Source organism: Sciurus vulgaris (assembly GCF_902686455.1).
Source record: "Sciurus vulgaris genome assembly, chromosome: 3".
Taxonomy (NCBI): domain Eukaryota; kingdom Metazoa; phylum Chordata; class Mammalia; order Rodentia; family Sciuridae; genus Sciurus; species Sciurus vulgaris.
Window position 1 is genome coordinate 65,415,987 of NC_136463.1, and position 25,425 is coordinate 65,441,411.

The window sequence follows — 25,425 nt, forward strand, 5'->3', positions numbered from 1 at the left end:
GGAAAAAAGGGGTGGGAGGGAAGGGGAAAAAATAACAGAATGAATCAAACAACATTGCCCTATGTAAATTTATGATTTTTAATTAAAATAAAAAAATAATAAAATAAAAAAAGGGTAAACTGAATTGATGGAAATTTAAATATTATATAGAAGTTCTCTTGGTATAGGATTTCACTAAGTGAAATTAGGTGTGGTTTGTTGTGAAAGAGAGAAATGTCTTGTTCATTTGTTGTCTTTTTGGTTCTGTAAATTTTTAATTTGCACAATTATGTGAAATTTAGTTAAAGGATGGGGATAGGTCAAACTCTGGATCAAACAGAATAAAATGTGTGGTCAAGTACAGTACTAAAAAGAATAAACAGGACCAAAAACAGTTAAGTGGCCCAAATGACTAAAAATCATTTCATTTTTATATTAATGGATCATATACTAGACATTAGTTCTCTAGGCTAAATTTTCTCTTTAATTAAGTAGCATAGGATGGAGAATCATAAAATTTCCTCAAAAATATTAATAGAGGGTGAAGGAAATATACTTTATTTCCCAAATGACATTTAAAACATATCCCTAGAATATATTTTTGAAATAAAAAATCTTAAAAGAATGAATTTCCCACTGAAAATTTAATGTCAGTTTTAGATTCTATTGTGTATGTGAAATGATTATTTCTCTACCTTGGGATTTTATTTCATCCGTTGCTTCTTCTGCCACACGGTTGCTGGTCTCTGTTGCAGAAACATCTGGTAAACTCTGTGAGCTCTTAGAAAGGAGAATACAAATACCAATTTCAAAATGAGTTGCTTTTCATCAAAGTTGCATCAGCTCTCCCAATTAAAGGAGGGTTAATGGCTTTGTAGGAGCTACTAAACATCCTACTTACTTTTTCTAGGATTTAATGTTGTATATAGAAGCAAAGCAGTAATAAGTCTATTTACTACATTTACAAGATGAAATGTGACTCAACAGGTCATCTTATCCTCCTATTGCTAACAGTCATATGCTAGAAATATCATTCCAGTTGTACATTAATCCTTGAATTATACAATACTTTCTACAAACATAATTTGAGAGCATATCATAATGAAATCTGAAAATGCTATTAAAAAAAAAAACACTACTAGAATCACCTTCCATGTTTGTGGTAAAAAGAAAAATGTTTCATCTTCATTGAGGAAACTGAAGATCAACTGAATAATAGCAGCAAAACAACTTTTTATGCTCCTGTTGATGTACTTCAAAAATAATAGGCCAGTTTAAAAACTCGTATTGGTCAACTTGATGTAAATTCATATAACTAATTTTTTTCTGTACAGTATTAGGGGTTGAATCCATGCTTGCACATGGTAGACAAGCACTTAACTGAGCTACATTTCCCAATTTCATTTATTTATTTATTTAAGAACAAGTCTTTCTAAGTTTATTGAGGCGGGCCTAGAACTTGTGATCCTCCAGCCTCAGTCTTCTTAGTAGCTGGGATTACAGGGGTGCACCAACATGCCAGGCCTATAACATTTTAATTGTTTCCTTTTTAATTGTTCTTCATCACAGTAATTTTGTATTTATTTAAACACAAAGTTACTTAAATGATTAACATGGAGATTTCTTCTTCAGCAGAACAGTGAAGTTAACCTAAAAACTGTTATTTCCTATACTTTGGGTAAAAGTTCTGATTTTAGAAAGCTGCCTTTATTGAACTGTAATTTATAATAGCTATTCACAAATAATCTACCTATCTATGGAAACTTCCTATAACTAACTGAAATGAGTCAGATTAATAGTTAACATGAATTTTCCCTTTTCCATTTGCTACTTTGTTCATCTTTTTGAACACCCACATTTTTCTTTTCCTTCTTCATAAGAAAATTAATTTATCTAGTTTACTTTCCTGTACTAAAATCTAATTGTTCATGACAACTCTACCTCAACAGGCTCCTTCTCTTCAGTTGAATCCTCTTTCTTTTCTTTGTCTTCTTTTCCATTTTCCTGAAAAGGGAACAGTGTTAGTAAGTGGTATTCAAAAGCAGCTGGGGATTAAGCTAACATTTTATTCTCTAATATAAAATTTTATTTTAGCCAGGCATGATGGCACACACTTGTAATTCCAGCAGCTCAGGAGGCTGAGGCAGGAGGATAGCAATTTCAAAGTCAGCCTCAGCAACTTAGTGAGGCCCTAAGCAATTTGGTGAGACCCTGCCTCAAAATCAAAACAAAACAAACAAACAAAAAACCTCAAAAAACTGGGGGTGTAACTCAATGGCAAAATGCCCTGGGTTTAATCCTCAGTACCAAAATAAATAAATAAAAAATAAATAATACTAATAATTTAAAAATCCATAATGAGCAGATAGCATTCAAAATAAAATTACACAAAGTAGTTGAATCAACAAATTCAAACCGTTAAGGTGCATTATTTTATAATTAAGAAAGGCCAACCCACTGGAAGCAGGTTACTGTGCTCCAAACATTATTCTAAGCCAAATTTTTCAGCATTTCTGTCAAAACCTGATGCAGAATATTTCAACTAAAAAGAGAAATAATTAAGTGATAGAACATGATATTCTATCTCAATTTTCCCAAGAATGTGGAATTTCAAATCCTCTCATAGTTAGAAACCTAAATAAGGCCAGGAACCTGAGTAGATTTGGCTTCCTCTTGAGATGGTGATTCACTCATCTGGACCATGTAAAAATATCACCAAATTGCATGGAAAAGTAATAACAGATCAATATTAATAACATAAAGAGAGAAAGAAAATGTTGATAAACAACAAAAAAGTGTCCTGGAAGATCAAAGTGTCCCTCCCCCCTCCCCCACCATTCTATTGAACGGTTGTAGAGTCTCAACTGTTGAATTTTTCAAACTGTACTACTGTGGGGCTGGGATTGTGGCTCAGTGGTAAAGCACTTGCCTAGCATATGTGGGGCAGTAGGTTCAATCCTCAGCACCACATAAAAATAAAGAAATATAACAAAGGAATTGCGGTCCATCTACAAATAAAAAAATATTTAAAAAAAAACTGTACTTCTGCTATTACTTTTCTTACTGACCAAAGCTATCAGTGCTAAGCCAGAGGAAGCTCACAGTAACCATTACCATTATATTTGTTTTTCAAAACATACTAAGGCAATTGAATTTTTAACATTATTATCTTATTAATTTTTGAAATAATAATCAAGGAAAGGTAAAGTGCAACTCTGGTGGCTATCTAATTCCTATGAGGAAGGTAGAAATAATAGAATAATGATCTCCCTAAAAAGGATTTTTTTTCCCTTTTTTTTGGTGGGGGAGGAATATGATTTCTCTGGTTTACTTACTTATATTGAGGAATTGAAATGGAAAATTACCAGATCCTCACTTCACTGCAAATGATCCATGGTTTCAGACACAAAAAAATCACAGCTGTACCAAAAATTATTGAGTTGTGTATAAATGGGCTTGGTGCTGTGTAAAGAATAATTATATTCATGTGGTCTCTGCCTCCAGGGCAGTTACAGTCTAGACACTCTTTAATTAGAAATAGCATATATATATATATATATATATATATATATGTATTCTGGAGTGTTCATTTTCTTTCTAGCTACATAGCTGAATAAACCCATAGATTGCCTTTTGAGACAAAAGTTTCTAACACAAAACAGCTGCCTCAAAGTCTATGTTAAGTAGTTAATAAATAATATAAAGTAGATTTCTGTGATAGATCTCAACTGTACATCCTTTACTTATGGTGTCCATCTCCTGGATTTGCTAAGAAGCTTCCTTCCTCTTTTTTTTTTTTTTTTTTTTTATGGTGTGTGTGTGTGGTCCTGGGGTTTGAACCCAGAAATACACTACCACTGAGCTATATCCCCAGTCCTTTTTGTTTTGAGAAAGGATCTCACTAAATTGCCCAGCCTGGCCTTGAACTTGAAATTCTCTTGCCTTAGCCTTGAGTTGCTGGGATTATAGACGTGTACCACCATGCCTGGCTTCCATTTCTTTTAAAATATGTTTTGTTTGGTTATGTCCACATGCATTCAACTCAGTAACCTTCATTGAATGCCTTCTATTTGCAGGCAGATGTTGGGGTTAAAAAAAGATGAATAAAACCTGCCTTTGAAGAGTTCTCAGTTTAGTGAGGTAAACAATGCAATTAACCTGTAAAAAGCAAGAATAGGAGTACATACAAAATGTTTAAGGAACAAAAAGGAATAAACAATTATTTTTCTCGGGGCAGTCAGGTAAGTTTCATGGAGAAATAGATTTCCAAGCTGAATTTTAAAGGACTAGTAAGAATTTTTGTGTAAGGGAAGGAGGAAGGCTATCTAAAAACAGAAGGAATAATACCCTCTATTCAAAAAATGAAGTATTCATATAACAGAGCATAATTATAAAAAACAGTGGCAGAAGGTGGGGCTAAATAGGTCATTACAGTCAAAATGTAAAGAATTACTAGTACTAAATTGAGATGTTTGTACTTTATATCTGGGCTTTTTAAGTGGAGGACAAATGTTACCAAATGTTGTTCTTAAAAAAAGTTAACTCCCCCAGCAGAAGATGGATTGGAAGTGTGAAAGACTGAGAAAAGAGAGAAGATAAATTTTGCATCTTAGATGTTGCATCCAAGGTAAATCCCTCCAGCACGCTGGCACACGCCTGTAATCCCAGCCGCCTGGGAGGCTGAGGCAGGAGGATCATGAATTCAAAGCCAGCCTCTGCAAGGGCAAGGTGCTAAGCCTCACTAAGCAACTCAGTGAGACCCTGTCTCTAAATAAAATACAAAATAGGGCTGGGGATGTGGCTCAGTGGTTGAGTGCCCCTGAGTTTAATCCCCAGTACCCAGAAAAACAAAACAAGGTAAATCCCACATTGCTCCTTGCTGTAGTCTAGACTTTGCCAGTCATTGTCAGTATACCCCAACCACATCCCCTCAGGTTCACCTTTTCAGTACATGCAGATGGTCTTTGTCCACATGCTCCCGCAATCCTGCCTCAGGATTTTCTCTAAATCCACATGCACAGACCAGAAGTGCTTGGAAGCTAATATCTAGGAGAGAAGCCCTTAACCAATGGTGGATAGGGAGTTGTCCCGTGGGTGGGAGGTTTACACTGTTTCCCAGAGTTCCTCAGCGATTAAGCCTTAGCTGTCTACAGTGTAACCTGCCCAGTAAAGAATTTATCTGGATTCCTTTACATCTCTGTATTACTTTCCTACTTCCTTTACCATTGTTTCTTTCTCTTTTTCTTTCTTTCCTTTTTTTTTTTTTTTTTTTGACAGTTTTTATGGTTTTATTTAAGCACACAAAAAATGTGCCCATGAATTAACTGTCCATTCATTTTCTTCACTGCGCAGCCTGGCGTTGGAATTGGTAACTCTGATGGCCAACTGGGCTGCTCTTTCCACGATGGCTTTCGATTCTTGGAGAAAACGTTGTGAGCAATCTCAGCACAGTAAGATTTGTTGCACATGAGTAGCTGGATCCTTGACGTTGTGGACCAGGAACTTCTGGAAGCCACTGGGCAGCATGTGCTTTGTCTTCTTGTTGCTCCCATAACCCACGTTGGGCATCAAGATCTGGCCCTTGAATCTTGTCCGCACCCTGTTGTCAATACCTCTGGGTTTCCACCAGTGGTGCTTAATTTGACATATTGGTCGGACTGGTGCCGGATGAACTTCTTGGTCCTTTTTTTTTTTTTTTTTTTGCGGTTCTGGGGATTGAACTCAGGGCCTTGTGCTTACAAGGCAAGCACTCTACCAGCTGAGCTATCTCTCCAGCCCCTTCTTGGTCCTCTTTTTGACGTTTTGGGGCTTGACGAGAGGTCTGCGGGCAGCCATGAAGTGGAATACAGATGGCAGCGACCTCCGTAGGCAGCGCCGAGGAAGAGAACTACCATTGTTTCTTGAAACCATCTTCCAAATGAACTTGCACTTAAAATCTTAGGTCAGGATATTTTCCTAAAACAGATATAATCATTAGGATTGGAGACATAATTAAATTAAAGACTGAAAGAGAAGAAATAATTATGGGCTGACTGAGTGTTCTTATTCAAAAAGCTGACTGGATGGTGATGCCATTGAATGAAATAAGGAAAAGAGAGAGAAATGGGTTTAAAGAATAATATTATGAGTTTGTGTTTAGACATTTAAGATACCTGCTGGATTGCCTGATGTAGAGTTTCCAGCAGGAGTCAGAAGGCCACTGAAATGTATTATGATGTATTGGCAGAAAATTATGAAGAATCAAGTCCACTGGAAAATGATGGGGGCACTGTCCATTCACAACAGCATTACCTTGCACTTTAATTACTCAAAGTGGATAGCACTCTCTATGCCTCACATTCCTACTCATGAGAACCCAGTCATTTGCTTAGGTTGTTGACTGCAACAGAGCTTCTATGGATCTAGTTAAGGACCCTCTACACTTACTTTAAACAGATTTGTAATTTGGTGAATTGCAGCATTTGGCAGAACTGTTAATCATATAGAGTAGCCAATTGTCCTTGAAGAAGAGACTTCCCAGTATAAAAGAAAAATAAAAAATCATTCTGATTACTTATTCTAACTGAAGAATTGTGTTTTATTTAACTTTATTGTGATTCTTGAATACTTGAATGTCAGTTGAATTTGCAGTATGATGATACTGTCTGAAGTGAGGGCAATCTTGTGGGACTGAGCCCTTCAACCTGTGGGATTTGTATGTACATAATGCCAGAACTGAACTGAATTATACCCAGTTGGTGTATGCTGGAAAGTTGTTTGGTGTGTGGGGAAATAAAAACCCCACTTATCTGTTCACAGACGTGTTCTGGGTTACATGTGAAAATAGGAAAAACACTTTGAAGTCTATGGTGCATCCAAGGTAACTACAGCAACAACAAAAGCCAAACTCAATTACTGTCAGATTAACTCAACTTCACATACTAGTGGCCTGAGAGAAGAGATGTACCTATTTCTCAAAATAAATGCTATTTACCTCAGTTCTATTTGTTTACATATGATGTCCAGCATTTTAACACATTATGAGACTTATTAAAAGCAAGAGAAAAATATCCCATTGTCAAAAGATAAAGGCATCCAGTACAATCAGACACAGAAATGTTGGAACTATTCAATAGAGACTTTAAAATAACAATGATTAATAATTATACTGACAATTGTTATAATGATCAATATGTATAACTAGATCATAAATATATATATATATATATCTTTTTTTTCTGTACTGGGGATTGAACCCAGAGGTGCTTTACCATTGAGGCACATCTCCATTTATTTTTTATTTTGAGACAGGGTCTCACTAAGTTGCTGAGGCTGGCTTCGAACTTGTAATCCTCCTGCCTCAGCCTCCTGAGCTGCTGAGATTACAGGTGAGCACCAACATACCTGATATTATTTTATATAGATTACATATAATTGCAATTATAATATATAATAATGTAACTATTAATCCTACAGTTAGTATAAATATTTAAATATTACAATAGGTATTAAAATAATTACAACTCAAGAACTTAGTGGAAAAAAGATAGCATGTATAGTTAGGTGTTTTCAGCAGAGATAGAAACCATTAAGAAAAGCCAACTAGAGATTCTGGATAAAAAAATCATTATATCAGCAATGAGGAATTCCTTTGATTGGTTTATTAGTAAACTGGACTCAGCAGAAGAATCAATCGGTGGCTTTGAAATTAGGTCAACTGAAATTATCCATGCCTGAAATCAAAGTGGGGGAAAGAATAATAGCACTCAAGACTTATGGGTAATATTACATGAGTTAATTATATAACTTATACGTAATTAGAATTTCAGAATAGAAAAGAGAGTAAGATGAAAGAAATCTGAAGATAAAATTACTGATAATTTTCTAAACTTTATGAAAGACATCAAATCATAGAGCCAAAAAGCTCTGAAAGTTCCAAGCAGGATAAATAAAAAGAAAAGCACACTTAGGCATATTATATACAAAAAAACTGCAGAAATCCAAGGACAAAATATTGAAGACGGCCAGAGAAATCAGAAACATTACACACAGAAAAATAAAGATAGTAAGGCCAACTAACTTCCCATCAGAAACTTCACAGGCCAGAAAAAAAAAAAAAAAATAACATCACTAAAATATTGAAAAAAAGAAGAAAATTCTATACCTAGTAAAACTATCTTTCACAAATAAAGGGGAAAAAAGTAATGTAAGGATTTTTTTTCCAAATAAACAAAAGCTGAGAGGATGAATTAACAGCAGAACTGTGCAAATAAAGTTGAAGGAGTTTTTTAAACAGTATATGATTAACAGGTAGATATGTGAACTTACATAAAGAAATGAAGAGTGCTGAAAATGGTACAAATGTGGACAAATATAAGACATTTTTAAATGGGGGGTGGGAGGGGGGCAAGAATGGAGGAAGGAGGGACTGTATAGAGGGAAAAGAGGGGTGGGAGGGGTGGGGGGGAAGGAAAAAATAGCAGAATGAATCAAACATCATTACCCTATGTAAATGTATGACTATGCAAATGGTATGCTGTTACTCCATGTACAATCAGAAACAACATGTATCCCATTTGTTTACAATAAAAATAAATTAAAATTAAAAAAATATACAAGACATTTTTAATCTTCTCAAAAGATAATTGGCTACCTAAAGCAAAAAATAGTATGTATGTTGGGCTGGGGATATAGCTCAGTTGGTAGAGTGTTTGCCTCACAAGCTCAAGGCCCTGGGTCCAATCCCCAGTACCGCAAAAAAAAAAAAAAAAAAAGAAAAAAATAATATGTATGCATTGTGGAAGATATAATATATGCAGATGCATGTTATTATTTGGTAATAATAGCATAAAGAATAAGAATTAGATATAATATGGTAAGTATGCTGTAAAGTGATATAATATTATGTTAAATAAACTAAGTAAGTTAAAGATTTACACTGTAAACCTCAAAGCATCTACAAAAATATAATGTTTTGCTTATATCATTACTATATCTTATAATGATACAAGCAATTTTATCATTATATTAATTTTATAATCTGTCATTTATTTTTAAGTTTTTGCTATATCATATTTTAGTAGAGATAAAAAATAAAAAACAATCCATAAAAAGGCAGGGAAAGAAAAATGATCATCAAGGACAGAACAATTCATACTTATCAAAAATTACATTAAATGCCACTGGCCTAAGCTTTTCAATTAAAAATCAAAGACTAGATTTTTAAAAAAGCCAGCTCAGTGACATAAGCCTGTAACCTCAGATATTCAGCTGACTGAAACTGAGGCAAGATTTCTTCAGCTCAGTTGTTTAAAGTCAGCCTGAGCACTGAGCAACACAGTGAGAACCTATCTAAAAAAAAAAAAAAAAAAAAAAAATTAAAAAAGAGAAAAATACAATAATAGTTTTTGTATAAAAATGTGCCTTAATTATAAAGACATTAATGTAGGCTAAAAGGAAAAGGAAAAACTATATCATGAAAACTTAAAGGAACGCTGGAGTGGCTATATTACTATCAGTCAATTTCAGAAAACAGATTAACAGAGAGCTTCTGTGACAGTCATAAAATAATCTTTCTTTATTCTTACGGTCACAGAACAAATATTGGTAAAATAATAACAATAATGCTAGTACTAGTAAAATTTTATACAAAATTTAATTATGTGCATTGTATAATTATGTTGACTGAATTAAGAGCCAATTTACTCATATGAAAATAGGGATCCTGAAATTTGGAATGGAGACATTTATAGCTGATCTAGGAAACAGAGTCTTGAACTCCTTAGTCACTGTGAGCCTCTCTTGACAATAAAAACAGTTTGTCCTCCTGTATTTGAGACTAGCTTTCTTTTCATTGAAAACACTGTAATAGTCTCATCCAGGGAAGTTGCCTTGCAAAGAGAAGCCCATTTCCTCAAGACATCCCAACCACCTCTTACTACTAGAAGATCCACAACTAAAAGTCAGACCTTAAAATACTCTGGCAGATAAATGCAAAGTCTCACCAGGAAGAAATAGCCTTTAACAAAATAATTTCCCTATTTGTTTATATATTGACAGAAACGCAGAGAATACGTGTGGGAGTACATTATAAGGAAGTTAAAGCAATAAGGACAAAATATAATACTGAATTAGGCAGAATTTATTGATATGGATACATTTATCAGCAATTATTAATAGATAATGGATTTAATGTGTTAGCATATACAGCTAGAAGTGATGCTAACCATTTACTTGATAGGCTCACTGAAACTTGGACTCTACAGTTGCCTGTTAAATGAAGTTGAAACACCAGAACTTCCCTGGTATAAAGTAGAGAAAAGTCCAAAGTCTTGGGGAGATAAACATGTTGGAATGGAATTATCACGTATGACTTGCATATCTCCTTCCCAAAGAGGACTCAGATTTACTAAGGCATGGAGAAATACATTTCCAAGTGGGAGTGCCTTTATCCTGTGTCTGTCCATCTCTTTCTTTACTTCTTTCTCTGTGAATTGAACCTGGGACTCATGTATCCCAGGGCACCTGAACTGAAGGGAAGGACAGATGTCTCTGAGGAACACTTACTTACTACAGCCTGTACCCTAATAGTCTTGCCTCAGAGCCACATTGGTTCTCTTGCTATCTGCCGTAATATAGTCCACAAAGATACTGAACATCTTGACCTTTTAATCAGCATCACTTTGATCCAGTGATACATTGATGACAGTATGCTAATTGTGTCTGAGGAGCAGGAAGTAGTAAGATCTTTAATTGTCTTCATGAGTTACATGCAAATAAGAGAATGGGAGATAAAAATTCTATTCCTGGTATCGATTTCCTTTTCAGTCAAGTATCAGTTATTAAATTATTGTTTCAGCTCCAAAATCACTCATTTTTATTCTTCTTTGATGCTGGAACTGAGTCTCTGAAAACCATATATATATATATATATATATATATATATATTTTTTTTTTTTTTTTTTTTTGCCTTGCCAGCTGGCTTTTCTACCTCCTGACTACTTATAGACTTATTTATAGACTTAAAGTTCCTGCATGCTTCACCCAAGTAAGGCTTCTGCATTTTGATAGCAGCATTTCTTTCTGTAGCAATACCTGAATCCAGCTTGTAATTTTTCTATAGTTCTGTAGTTTCACTGACTTGAAGACACCAACATCAGTCAGCCAAATGCTCCTACCTCAGAAGACTGGGTTCCAGACTCTGGGTCCATAAAGCCCCTCCTCTAAACTCAAAAGCACCAATACCAACTGAGCAGTGCCTTCTCCCTAGAGATCTGAGTTTCAGCTCTGTGGGGTCACCCTCTAAGATTTTCCCTTTGCCTTTTCCTCCCATCCCTAAAAGTAGTAGCAATTGCTACCTCTGTGATACCTTCGATTTGTTTTACCTTCTAGTTGCTTACTTAAGAACTTTATAACTAGATAAAATTTTTTTGTTAAATTCTCCAATTCTCCATGCAAATAACTTTCTTTCTTTCTTTCTTTCTTTTTTTTTTTTTTTTTTTTTTTTTTGTGGGGCTGGGCATCAACCCAGGGCCTTTGCACATGCTAGGCAAGCACTGTACCCCAGTCCACTGGTATATTTTCTATCTTCTCTGAATATTGACAGTTAAATGAAGTAGGTAAAAGATTATTAAAATTTAAGAAACTAGTGAGGTAAAGGCAACACATGATAATCCAGTCACTTTCAGTTCTTATATAATCCATCTGTGCTATATGAATTTATATTCATAACAAAGCTCAAGTCATTTCAAATGTAAGGGATTAGGTTATCAAGGATAGGACCATCATTATAATTATTTTCTTCTTCTCCCACCACTTTCCCTCTTTTATCCCCCCTTTCTCTTTGAACAAAGCTTAGCTGTGTAAACTGTGGTCATATTTCATTTGGCTTGTGATGAATGAGTTACATATATACTACAAGATAGTTATCTATCCGGGGAGTGGCCTGGAAAAACTGGAGTGCTTGGTACTTCTAAGTCACCCCTGGCCAGAAGTAGTGTGATCTTCTCAGAGAGCACCCTCAGGTGAGATGCCTGCCCTCGTATGGCCCAAGATTCCACTGGTGGCAAGCACAATGGATTTGCTGAGCAAAATTAAGTAGTCTACCACTAGTTATCACTTTCAGAAGCTAGTTGTAGTGCATATTGATGCCCATCATATGCACTGAGCTTTAGAGGTACCCAAAGAGCAGGACTTAGCCTCAGGTGTGGTCAAGAAAGGTGGGAAGACCTGACAAATATTCATAGATGGACTCAGCTTCCAAATTCTCTTCATATATATTGAATTTCCCATTTATGTCTGATGTGTCCTTTTAGTTATGTCAAAGTTAGCTGTAGAATTATTGCTCTAGTAATATAGTAATAGAGTAATTTGTACTCTGCAAATTAGAGATTTCTCACTATTTTGCAATGTATACTTAATATTAAAAGTTTGAGCCGAATGCGATGGCGCATGCCTGTAATCCCAGCAGCTTGGGAGGTTAGGGTAGGAGGATAGCAAGTTCAAAGCCAGACTCAACAATTTAGAGAGGCCCTAAGCAACTCAACGAGTCCCTGACTCTAATGAAATAAAAAAATGGGCTGGGGATGTGGCTCAGTGGATGTGGTTGAGTTCCACTGGGTTCAATTTCTGGTACCAAAAAAAAGTTTGAATGGATTCTAATCCAATCACATTATCACATGAGATGGCCATATAATGTTTGGTGATGGGAAAATATACTTGCAAATATTGAACTGTGGCAAAAACTGTTTTAAATTTTTTTTTATCAATTACTTGTATGAACTGAGTTTTCATCAACAGTGACTACCAAGAATTTGAAGAGACTTATTCAGGAACTATATGCAGTGATTCCAGCCATAAAACCCTATATAAAAATGTTATAGAAGGAATTTTGGGTTTTTCATCAAAATTTTCAGAAGATTTTATTTGGAAACATACAAATTCAATATTTAACATCTTTAATACTCTCATTTTCTTATTAAAAGTATATGATATAAAGAAAGTTTTTTTTTACCAAGTTCCATATAGTTGTCTCCAGATCCCCTTTAATTTATCCCAGTGTGCTGTACAAATATTATTTCTACGGATGTTATGATAAGAATAAAAGGTGGAGAACCATTACTTTAACCTGTAGATCGATTCTTTTTTTTTTTTTTTTTAGTGGCTTATGGACCTTTATTTATATGTGGTGCTGAGAATCGAACCTAGTGCCTCACACATGCTAGGCAAGTGCTCTACCACTGAGTTACAACCCCAGCCCCTGTTGATTGATTCTTAACCTGAGTTTCCACAATGTATTTTGTGGGTACATGAAATATGCAAGAACATCTTTCTGGAGAAAAGGTCAATAGTTTTCATTAGATTCTTAAAGCTTAAGAACCAGATAATCTAAGGCATTTCAAGTTCTCCTGTAATTTCACTACCAAAGAAGTAATGATACAAGGGTAAAATGGACTCCAGTGGCACACCAGTCCTCCAGTACCATAGGTGTGAAGAGTGAAGGTGGTATAAATAGAAACAGGACTTTGGTCTCTTTGGCTCCATCTTTGGAGAATTCTGTTTTGGGCTCTCTTTTCTTAAATCTAACTAGCATAGTAAGAGAATCCTAGGATCTTTATTAGTAGCTACCACCTCTTATATCACCAAGACCAAGCAGGAATCAGGGTCAAGTCCAGGGAAGAGTAAGTATAAATGACACAGCGAGAATAGATTTCAAATGCTCAGATGTGATCCCACCCACTTCAGAAAGTGGCTACATTAGAATCTGTAGCCAAAGCCTGAAAGCCAGTATCATAAATGTACTTTTGTACATTTGCTCAGACTGTCTCCTCTGTGTTTCTATACAAGTTTGTACATGTATAGACTTCATATATAAAAATATATATTCATATACATATAAATACATATGTATATTAATATATATTTTTATTTATTTATTTATTTTCCTGGGGGCCTAGCAGAGTGACTGAAGTCACAGTACCAGTAAATTATACTGTAATTATTTTTTGTTTGTTTTCTCTTGCTAACAGGCTATAAGACCCTGAGGTAAACATTTATTTTAATCTTAAAGCAGTATCTAGTATATAACACACACACACTTATACTTTCTTAATGATAAATTAATAAACATACACCAATAATTTTTAAATCTTAGTTTCCTTTGATGGTAATATACCAGGAAGAGACATATCCCTTGCAGATTAATAAACTAACTTCCTGATACAAACTTAATGTGAATTTGGGTATCTTATAAACTAATTTTGACCAGGATTTCATCACCTTAAATATGCTGAACAAAAATGTTCCATATTTACCTATAGATGAGACGTGTTGACCACTAATCTTTCGTTAAAAAAGTTACAAATCGGTAGAGTGCTTGCCTCACGTGCACAAGGCCGTGGGTTCAATCCCCAGCACCCCCCCCAAAAAAAAAAGGTACAAATCATGTCATTTTGTTCTTTTTATTCCTCTTTTGCTGAAGCTATTTTCTGCATATAGGGTACATTCAACAAAAGCTAACTGAACTTGGAACAAACTATAGAGAACAGAAAGTTTATAGCATGTAGTTTATACATTACTATAAATTATCTTATTTGATCACAAGAATCCTGTGTTAGTGTTCCACTGTAGAGATGAAGAAGTTAAAACTCAAAAAGTCATGTACTAAGGTTATAAAAAAGCTGGAACTGGAAATTAGGGCTCCTGACTTCTATGGTAGTGCTCTTTCTCACTCTAAGGTTAATGGAATGGAGCTTCTCACCTTAAATATGAATACACCATCTCTCACCATCACCCCTACTCTGTGATGGTCATCAGATTCAGGCCCTCATTCTTGCTAGGCAAGTGCTTCACCATTGAGCTAAATCCCCTGTCCCAGATGAATTTTTTTTGCAGTATGGGGATTGAGGGCAGAGCACTTAACCACTGAGTGACATTCCCAGCCCTTTTTATTTTTTATTTCCAGACAGAGTCTCACTCAATTGCCCAGTGTGGCCTTGAACTTACAATTTTCCTGCCTCAGCCTCCTGAATTGCTGGGATTACATGTGTGTGCCACCACACCCAGTCCCAGTTGAGTTTCTTAAGAGTGTGTTAGCACACATAAGTAGATAATCAGCGTTGCCATTCCTAAATCAGTAAAAGAATCAACATACATTACTAAGATCTATCAGAGTAATCCTTTTTCTAGAATGATACTTAGTTTATAGCCACGTATCTCATTTATGTAAGATCATTTAGCTTTCAACGATCTATATTTCTTGGTTCTGTACAAGAGCTTCCTGTTTGGTTTCATAAGCACTGGTTCAAAGTTCTTACTTCTGAACCTTGCCTTTTCTTTTTCTGTTACTTACCTCACTCAGGGAAAAACAGATTGTTTAATCTGTGAACCATACATCTTTGTTTAATTTTGTCTCGCAGGCACTCTTGATCACCACCAGGGGGCAAAAGCCTACCAGCTGGCTTCCCTGCAATACAGCCCCTACAGGACTGTGCAGTACAGGGACCCTCAGTGTCTGATTCTTGATGGAACCTCCCTGCTAATTATTTCAACCACAGGGCCCCAGGGAGAGAACAAAGGCTCAGCACAGAGGGCTCTTGTGGCACTTAACTGTACAGCAACCAGAAAGAGCTCATGACAGCCCTGTCAGTTTAAAAGGAGCAGAGATCCAAGAGTGTTTGAGCGACAAACAGGAGGAGGTGGGCTTCAATAACTGCAAACTCCTGAGTGTGCGTGTTTTCTACAGCTTTGATACGTATGGGGCTATTTACCAGCTCATCTACTCAAATGGAAGAAAAGCTTTGTCAACTCTGTTTCTCAATGTAAATAACCAGTGATATTTGCCTTGTGTGACTTCTTTTCTTTTAAATCTTGATTTTCCATTATTCTTTTCTTATGTTCCATGAACGGTTTATCTTTTAGAAAATGATCCCTTTAACTCATGTACAAATATGTAACAAAAATTATTGTTAAAATTATTCACTTGAGATATTTTTTAGTCGACATTGTCACTTGACTATAAAACAATGAAATGTAGAGACGAAGACGAAAGTTCAACAAGCAAATCCTGTTTAATTGGTAGAATTTCTTCACAGCAGATGTAAATGGGAAGTAAATAGCAGGTTGGACCTTTACAACTCTGTGAGCCCAGCTTTCTCGGCCTCCGGGCTCACTCACAGCTTCTTCCACCTTAGGAATAATGAATGACTTCAGATAGGTGACCGAGGAAGCATGAGGGTACCATGAAGTTTTCCCAGGTTTACAAGTGAAAATCTGTCTTACAAAAAGTCTCATCATAAAAAATGCACAGAAGGGTGGGAAAGCTCAGATTCCCCCGACCCTCAAAATCCGGGTGAAAGGGGGTAAACTGGTCTCATGGGCTAGCCCAGCCCCATCAACACCAGTGAAAGCATCTGAAACCCCGCGGAGTCCTTTCCCACTGAAAAACGCGCTTGCCTCAGGATTTTCACCTAGGTTTCTTTTCTCAGGTTGGTTAGGCTGTGCGCCCCACCTCATAAAATGGTCGTCTCTTAGGAGTGAGAACTAGGGCGGCCCCCACCCAAGGACCCCTCAACCGGCTGGCTGCCGTCAACCCCTTCCTCGTACCCCACCCTACTGCACCCCACTCCACCCCACTCTGCAGCACCCCTCGCGGTCTCGGCGCTAAGAAGGAAACCCAGGAGGGGGCGGCGGCCCGCGGCGCAAGCATTCGGCCTGCTTCCGGCAACTCAAGGGTTACGACAAGGCGGCGGCGCGCGCCGAGGGGAGAGGCGGTTGCTGACAGGTGGCGCCTGCGCACTGGGAGCGCTCATTGTGCCCCGCAGCTGCCGAACCGCCCGCCCGCCCGCCCGCCCGCCAGCCAGCCGCCCGTTCGGCGCGTCAGTCGGCGAGAGTACGGTGGTGGGTGCGGAGCGTGCGGCCGTTCCCGCGGCCTCCTCTTCCTCCCTGTTCCCTTCACTCCTACCCCGCACTCCTTTCCCTCACCTCGGCTCCGTCACCTTCCCGCCCCCCACACTCAGGACAAGAATGCCCTGTCCGGAACAACCCAGCAGCGCCTAGATGGCTTTGGTCACGGTCCAGCGGTCGCCTACCCCCAGCACCACCTCCAGCCCTTGCGCCTCGGTGAGTCCCTCCCGGCGGTCACTCCGCTTGCTTCTGTCACTGCGGCTCCGCTTTGCCTCAGCGGGTCCCGCCGAACGCCACTGCGCACGCGCCGCGCCGCTTCCCAGGCCTTGGCACTCCGCTGCCGCGAACCCCCCACACCCTCGTCTTAAAGACTAGCAGCAGGAACTACAAGACGTTGATTTTTTTTTTTTTTTGTCCGCATCACCCTGAACATCCTGCTCCTCACAGTCCTCGCACTAAAATCCCCCGTGGCATGCCTTCTATAGCTTGAGCACTTCCTTTCGGGAATGAGTCATTCTTGCTTTTCACCCTCCCCCTTCTTTACCTCTGTTGCTCTGCTGCAGGGAGGGAACCTGGGGGACTCCTGCGTTGCCCCTTACCCACATCCATATGCCCTTGCCCACACCATTTCAGGGACCTTTTCAGTATTTGCACACTGCACACCCTTCTTGGGACTCTCTGGGATGTGTGCATTCCCTCTAGTCACTTACCGTCTTTCTTGTACTCTGTACTATTCAGGCTTCATTGGACTGCTGAACGGTAGTTACTCGTTGGTTTCTTCCTTCCGCTACAGGGTGGCAGTGCTTTTCTCTGCTTAGACTTCTTACCTTTCTTCAGCGAGGTCTTGAAGCATCTGACGCTGCTTGATGACCAGTTCCAATTCATTTTTATCTTACAGACATTTATGCCTTACACTCATTGCTGATGATTGTTCTTGTTTTGGGTCGTGTTTGAAAGGCTTATTACTTTAGATGCCTATGCCAAGAAAGCATGCTTCCTGAAGGAAAATAACTCAGTAACCAGCTTTTTCCTGCTGGGCCCATCTTTGCATTCGCTCCTCGCCCCACCCCCATTCTTTTACAACTCTATTCTCTTAGGCTTCATTTAAAAAAAATATTTATTAATAAATATTGCACTGGTGGGCAAAATGGACTTTAAACAAACCAAAATTCACATGCTTTGGGGAGAAATAAACTGAACAAAAATATGAACAGGAAAACTATCTGGAACTTCCTATAGAATTGTAATGGTGGGTTTAGTAGTATCAAGTTGCAAAGAGGTACTCAGTAAACACTGTACCACCTTCCACTATGTAAAAAAAAAAAATTGGGTGAATGTGTGAGGTGTGATACGTTGAAAATATGTTGGCTTGTGTTTGCAATATAGTTTCCTGAATTTAAAAATTTTGTTGTGTATAGTGGTGGTTTCTCCTTTTCTGAGTTTTCTTATGCATTTTGTGTGACCAAATGGACAACTCTGACCTAATTCCCAAAGTTATTGTATTTCAGAGGTTAGCATCTTGTGTTGTTCCAGAGAGTAGAACTAGGATCCTTGGGTAGAAGTTCAGAGAGGCAGATTTCCAGTGATTGTAACAATGGCATATACTGCCTTGCAAAATAGTTGAGTGCTCATTTCTGGAAGTAGTTCAAGCAAAGCCTGGAGGACCTTTTTCCTGGTAGGTGGTATAACAAATTCCTGCAGTAGGGGACTTTTAAGTCTCTTCCAAGCCTTTAAGATTCTGTGATTTGAGAATAATTGTATTTTGCAGCTGGCGAAACATTTTAGAGTCCTCTAAAGACATAACATAGGAATAAAAATTTGTAATTTATTATTTTATTTTAAAAGTATTTTTTAATTGTACTTGGACACAATACCTTTGTTTTATTTATTTTTATGTGCTACTGAGGATTGAACTCAGTGCCTCACATGTGCTAGGCAAGTGCTGTACCACTGAGCTACAACCCCAACCCCGGTGTGATTTATTTTTATGTGTAGTACATTTGGAAAGTCATTAACATACCATCAGAACATCTTAATTCATTCAAGAAGTCGACTTTTTTTTTTTTTTTTTTTTTTGGTACCATGGCACTTTACCGCTGAGCCATATCCCCAGCCCTTTTTATTTTATTTTGAGACAGGATTTCCCTAAATTGTTGAGGTCCTTGTTAAGTTGCTGAGGCTGGCCTTGAACTCACGATCTTCTTTCTTCAGCCTCCTGAGTTTTTGGCATTACAGGGCTGTGCCACCATGCTCAGCTACTAGTAACTCTTTAGTTTGTGGTTACCAAGCCTGATTTTTGGCAGCAAAACAGTTGAGGGTTAATAGATGCATACAAATAAACTCACAAATATTATAGTAACTTTATTTTGGGGGGTATTGTTGGAAACAGTTTATGCTGTACTAATATGTTTATTAAGTTGTTATGTCAGTTTTCTTGAGGTGAATGATGAATATGAAGTAAGGCCATATTTACTTGATGTGAATTTATTAGTCAAAACCGGGTTACTTTAGTATGTTAATAGTCGCTTTTGACATAGGTAATTAAATTGATCATGTGGTAAACTCAGTTGTTAAACTAAATGACTGATCTTTCTATATCTACTAGCCTGGTTGTTTCAGTTGTTTATACAATGTGCAAAGGAATCCTGGCACTGGTGTGTGTGAATAACAATCAGCATTGTTAGCATGACTGATAAGACAGTTATCTTTCCCTTTAAATTGTCTTCCTATGTGACTTCATCCAGAGCTGTGTTCAGCTGAGTTATCTCGTGGTCTTGTGCTCTAGTGTTGACTACTCTCTGACCTGCATATATTTTGCTGTTGTATGTATCTCTTGCTGCATGAATAGGTTGGATTGTTTTAAAGGAGATTGCAAAAGGAATCTAGCGAACCATAAAAGGAGATTTAATTTTGCAAAACTGGAAATTTAATTTTAAAATTAATCACTGTAAGCATTCTATGATACTTTTTTACTATAGAATAGGGAACATTTTAATATTGTCAGCCCTTCAGTATTATTTCATTAGGCACTAAACAAACTATTGATCACTTACTAGGTGAAAATGACCATTTTACATATTAAGATGTAACATTTACTTGCCCATCAGGATCGTGTAATCTGGGTGTCAGAGTCAAAGAAGAAAGAACAAAGGAGTGTAAAAAAGGAAAGTGAGGGGCATGATACCATATGTACATGAATAATCAGTTTGAATTGCTCATAAGTATTGTCTGAAATTAGATTAAGATAAGTTTACTAAAGACAGTAGTACTAAGAGTAATAATATTTAACATCTCTTGGGTTCTCATCTGTGCCAGACATCATGCTTTATGTACATGGATTAACTCATTTACTCCTCACTATATGCCTAAGGAAAGTTGCTCTTATCCCCATCTTATAGATGACAAAACCGAGGCAAAGAGATACTAAGGAATGTGCCCTATGTCATTCAGCCAGGGTTTGGAGTTGTAATTCAAACCTAAGTTGTAATTCTAACTTTAGAATCTGCCATCTTTTCCTCTTTGGTGATCAGGGAGTATATCATAGTAGGTGGCTCTCAAACTGGTTCTTGAAGGATTGATTGAATTTCTATAGACCAAGAAGCTGGGGATAGAGTATTCCAGATGGAGAGAAATTGTATGTGTATACACACACACACACACACATACACACACACACTTTATATATTTATTTATATATATACATATATACATATATATATATATATATATATATATATCAAGACTTTTAGAGACAGAATAGTACAAAGCGTATCTGAAGGAATTAAGCAGGTCAGTTTGAGGAAGGATTTGTTTGGAAAAATAGCAAGAGATAAAGGTGAAGAGCTAGGGCTGGGGAGCTTAGGTGTTCGAACTTGATGGAGAAGGTAGTAGAGAGTCCCTAGAAATTTTGAGCATATATGATCACAGTGGTATTTTAAGAAAATTGATCTAGGAGCTTTGAGCCAGAGGGATATCAGGAAGAGAGCTCATGAGTGAAATTAGAGGCTGTTGTAGCCCAGGTGTGCAATAATACAGGCCTCGACTGGAATTTTGAAGCAGTATAATGGAAAGAAAGGGACAGGTGTGATTGTGGAAAGACTCAACGGACTTATAGACTGATTGAATATAGAGGTGGAGGAGCCAGAGATGCCAACTGTTGGGATTTATCGTTCTTCCCAAAGTAGATGTTTCCTAATTAATAGAAGCAATTAAAGAATTCTTTGGACTGGATGTATAGCTTATGTATGGTAAGAATATGTGCTTAGCATATGAGCAGCCCTGGATTCGATCCCCAGGAACAACAACAAAAAATTCTCTCCCTCTATTCTTTCTGGTGTGATTTTTATTTTGGTAATTTGTTTTTGACTTTAACAAATTGTTTATTTTTTCTATTTTTATTTTTAATTGACATACAGTAATTGTACATATTTATGGGTATAGTGTGATAATTTGGTACACATCTATAAAGAGTAATGATCAGATTAGGATAATTGGCATATACATTGCCTCAGACATCTATTATTTCTTTGTGTTGGGAACATTCAAAATCCTCTCTACTAGCTATTTTGAAATATACAATGAATTATTGTCAGCCATAGTTATCCTACTGTGCTATAGAATATTAAAAGGTATTCCTCATATCCATCTGCACCCCTGTTACTGTTCCTGTTAACCATCATCTCTTAATCCCCCTTTCTCAGACCTTTCCCAGGCTCTGGTAACCACTAGTCTTTCAACTTGCATGAGATCAGCTTTTCAGTTTCCTTATATAAGTGAGAACATGACATCTTTGTCTTTCTGTGCTTAACTTACTTTATTTAACATAATGTCTTCAGTTTCATCCATGTTGCTGCAAATGACAGAATTTTATTCTTTTTTTAGTTGAATAATATTGTTATAACATTTTCTTTATCCATTCGTTAATGAACACCTAGGTGGATTCTATATCTTGGCTATTGTGAATAGTAGTGCAATAAACATGTGAGTGCAGATACTTCTTTCAACATACTGATTTCATTTCCTTTGGATATATACCCAGTAGTGAAATTGCTGGATCATATGACAGATCTGTTGCTAGTTTTTGAAGAACCTCCTTGCTGGTTTTCCATCATGGCTTTATTAATTTACATTCCCACTAACAGTGTATGAGAATTCCCCTTCCTCTCTTGCCAATAAATTATTTTTTAATGACAAAAATTATGTGTGTGTGTGTATGATGTACCATACTTCTTCAAGTATATGTACATTGTAGAATAATTAAGTGAAGCTTATGAACATTTCCATCACCTCACATATTTATCTTTTTCTGTGATGAGAACATTTAAATTCTATTCTTTTAGTAATTTTCAAGTAATGTACAAAACATTATCATTACTTTTAGTCACCATGCTATTCAATAAATCTCTAGATCTCATAACTGAGACTTCACACTTTTTGGGCAACATTTTCCCTAGCCCTCCAATTTGGTATGAATTTTCTAAATTGATAGTTATATTAATCCAAAGTCACATAAGCATGTAATACTATAATAATCTTTTACTTTTGAGTAGTACCTTATACTTCACAAAATGATTTGTTGTATTTGTGATTTAATTCTACAGTGGCCCTACAATAGACAGGTACCAAGGTTAAAAAATACTGAAGATTATGAAACTGGTGGTAGAAGAACCTGAACTAGAATAAGTATTTTGGTTCCTGGTCCACTCTATTTCCATGTTGTGATAAGAGAAACAGCATATGCAGTTTTTGAGTCTTGTCTGCCAATTAAGTAAAGGAACAAGAAGAGATATAATCAAGAACTCACACTGGAGTTCATGTATATTGCAACATTGACAGCTTAGAACAGAATCATCTAAGTCTGTACAAATAATTTTTAGGCAATGACCTTATTCAAAACCTACTGACTCTTATATAGAATTTTTATAAATTTGAATAGTTTCATTACTCTTAGAAGATCAACAGCAAAGTAGGAATGGAAGGTTGTATGTACTGCAAAAGGTAGGCTCCTATAGATTTTGGGAAATGATAACTGCTGATTTCACAGCAAGGGAGGAGGAAGAAACATAGCTGTCATTAGAAAAAAAAAATTGTAATTCTTTGCTACTTAATGTAGGGACAGATGCTCCTCTAGGACCTGGTAGTCCTGAATCACATGAGAAGGCTTATATTTTGTTCAATTTAAGCAATCAGGATTGAGTGTAGTGTATTTTTAAATAGATGCCCATCTAAGTTTCACCAGTTTTGATATTTAGGGTGCACACTTCACCTTGTTCCAATGGCGTGTGCCTGTATTCCCAGTTATTGGAGAGGTTGAAGCAGTTATTGGAGAGGATAGAAAGTTTGAGGCCAACCTGGGCAACACAGGCAAGCAAGTCTTTGTCTCAAAAAAAGCATACTTCAGTTAGTTGGTAAATTCATTTGCACATGTATCTTGTTTCCTGATGATGCTGGATAAACAAACTATTATTGAGTTATATATATTCAGATATGGCCACATTTCTCTCCCTAGGCAGAGAAAATAAAGCAAAGGGAAAACTAAAATTGATTTCCATGAAGTATAAAATACTTCAAAGGAATGCTTTTGGGTTTTTTTTTTTTTTTCTTTAAGACAGCTTAAGAAACTTGCATAAACTCAAGAAATAGCACAATATCATTGTAGGAAATTTGGGACTACAGAAAGAGAAAATTTAAAAAATGTCATTGTTATATTTTATAAAGATGAAATGCTGCTGTATATATAATATTATATATATTTTTTAAATTAAAGCTTGGTATATATCATAGATACTTTGCCCTATCATTTATTTATTTTTATTTTTTATTTTTGGGTGCTGGGGATCGAACCCAGGGCCTTGTGCTTACAAGGCAAGCACTCTGCTGACTGAGCTATCTCCCCAGCCCCTGCCCTATCATTTAAATGGCTGCATTGAGTATAGTTATATTATGATTCATTCTAACCACTCTGTTATTGGTGGGCACCTCGCTATTTTTTCATCCTTTTTTCTGTCACAAATTATATTGTAGTGAACATCATTGGGCATAAATACTTGACTGCAGTATGGAACATTTATTAAAATTTCAAGGAATGCAATTACTGGATCACTGAGTATAAACAATTTTAAGACTTCTGTTACATATTTATGCCTTCTAAAAAGGTTATTCCAATTAACATTTATTCCAACCAACATAGTGTAAGAATGTTCATTTCTCCTGATCTTATTATTGTTGGATATTCTCATTCCACTTTAAGTCATTATTAATTTTTGAGAATAAAGAGTAGTATCTAATTGGTTTGGTTTGTATTTTATTATTAGATAAGTTGATATTTTCCAGATATTTAGTAGGCATTTATGTTAACTTTTAAAAATGATAAATTTATTGAGGTATAATTTACAAATCTTAATCTGTTTAATAAATGTAAGTTCAGTGATTTTTAGTAAGCTTATCTACTTCAATTCTGTATTTCCTTTTTGTGAGCTATATGTTCATTTTTTCAGTTTTTATAACCTCTTGATATATTATGAATGTTAATTTTTACATTTTTTACTATTTGATTTTTAATTCAATTTTTGTTACTCTTAGAATAAAGTCTCCAATAAAAGTTTTGGTAGTGAGACTTTGAATGAGCCAACCTTGCTTACTTACCTCTTCAGCCTTGTCTTCCCAAGTCCCTGCATTGCACACTGCTCACAGTTAAGCTGATATGCTGTGCTCCCTTTGGTCTCTAGGCTTTTGCACATGCTGTTCCCTTTACCTGGAACACTTTTCCTTCATCTCTTTACCTAACTAATTCCTACTCATCCTTCAGGTCTCAGCTTAAATGTCACTTCTTCTGGGAAGCTTCCCTGACTCCACCCCCAGACTATGGTAGGTGCTCCTTCTATGTGCACCATAGCACCCTATTCTTACCCATGGTGGCTCTTATCTCTTTATTGTACTTGATGTTTGATTGCTTATCTCCTCAGCTAATCTTTAAGTCAAGGATTGGTCTATTTGCATTTCTTTGTATCGTGAAGGCTCAAAAGTATTCAATATGTGGACCAATGAATATTGTCATATTTAGCAGTGTTTTCTATTCTCACTTTTTTCATTGTTTTTAGGCATAGAGAGACATCACAGATGCCCAAAGGATATGACCACTTTTAAGACTTTTAATATATTGCTGCTGTCCTCTAGAAAGGTTGAATCAGTCTTTCTTTATAACCAGTATATAAAAATATTTCACTGTACAGTCTTCAACCCTAAATATCCTCCTCCTCATCTATTTTCTTTATCATAATAATAGCTATTGTTTATTGGACACATCGTATACTAGACATTGTGTTTAGTATCTTTTCATATGCTAGGCAAGCACTCTACCACCAAGTAACCAGCTAGCCCCCTTAACTATTATTACATTCATTGTTATTTAATTTTTACATCACTCCTGTGGGGTATGTATTGTTATTATCAATTTCTCTTTCACTCTTCTCTGTCTCCCTCTCTCTCTTTATGCTAGAGATTGAACCCAGGGCCTTACACATGCTAAGCACATGCTGTACTAGTGAGCTACATCCCCAGCCCTGC

At 36.6% G+C, this 25,425-nt stretch overlaps 2 protein-coding genes across 6 annotated transcripts in view; one reads left to right on the plus strand and one right to left on the minus strand.

Annotated features, from left to right (window-relative positions):
- Window positions 1-1,979, minus strand: part of EFCAB5 (EF-hand calcium binding domain 5) — a 120,878-nt gene extending 118,899 nt beyond the window's left edge. Inside the window, exons 1-2 of the mRNA XM_079130770.1 lie at window positions 1,921-1,979; window positions 675-759 (exon numbers count right to left, since the gene is read on the minus strand). The gene's annotated coding sequence lies outside the window, so the exon portion shown is untranslated. The remainder of the gene's footprint in view (window positions 1-674; window positions 760-1,920) is intronic.
- A 14,851-nt stretch (window positions 1,980-16,830) lies between these two features.
- SSH2 (slingshot protein phosphatase 2) overlaps window positions 16,831-25,425 on the plus strand; it is a 248,250-nt gene continuing 239,655 nt past the window's right edge. For 2 of the 5 annotated variants that reach the window (XM_079130755.1, XM_079130757.1), the window contains exon 1: window positions 16,877-17,076. In XM_079130755.1, coding sequence (XP_078986881.1) covers window positions 17,014-17,076 — 63 coding nt within the window. In that variant the 5' untranslated portion in view covers window positions 16,877-17,013. Of the gene's footprint in view, window positions 16,855-16,876; window positions 17,077-24,707; window positions 24,727-25,425 lie in introns of those variants that run through there. The other 3 variants (XM_079130762.1, XM_079130756.1, XM_079130763.1) reach the window with 3 other exon arrangements.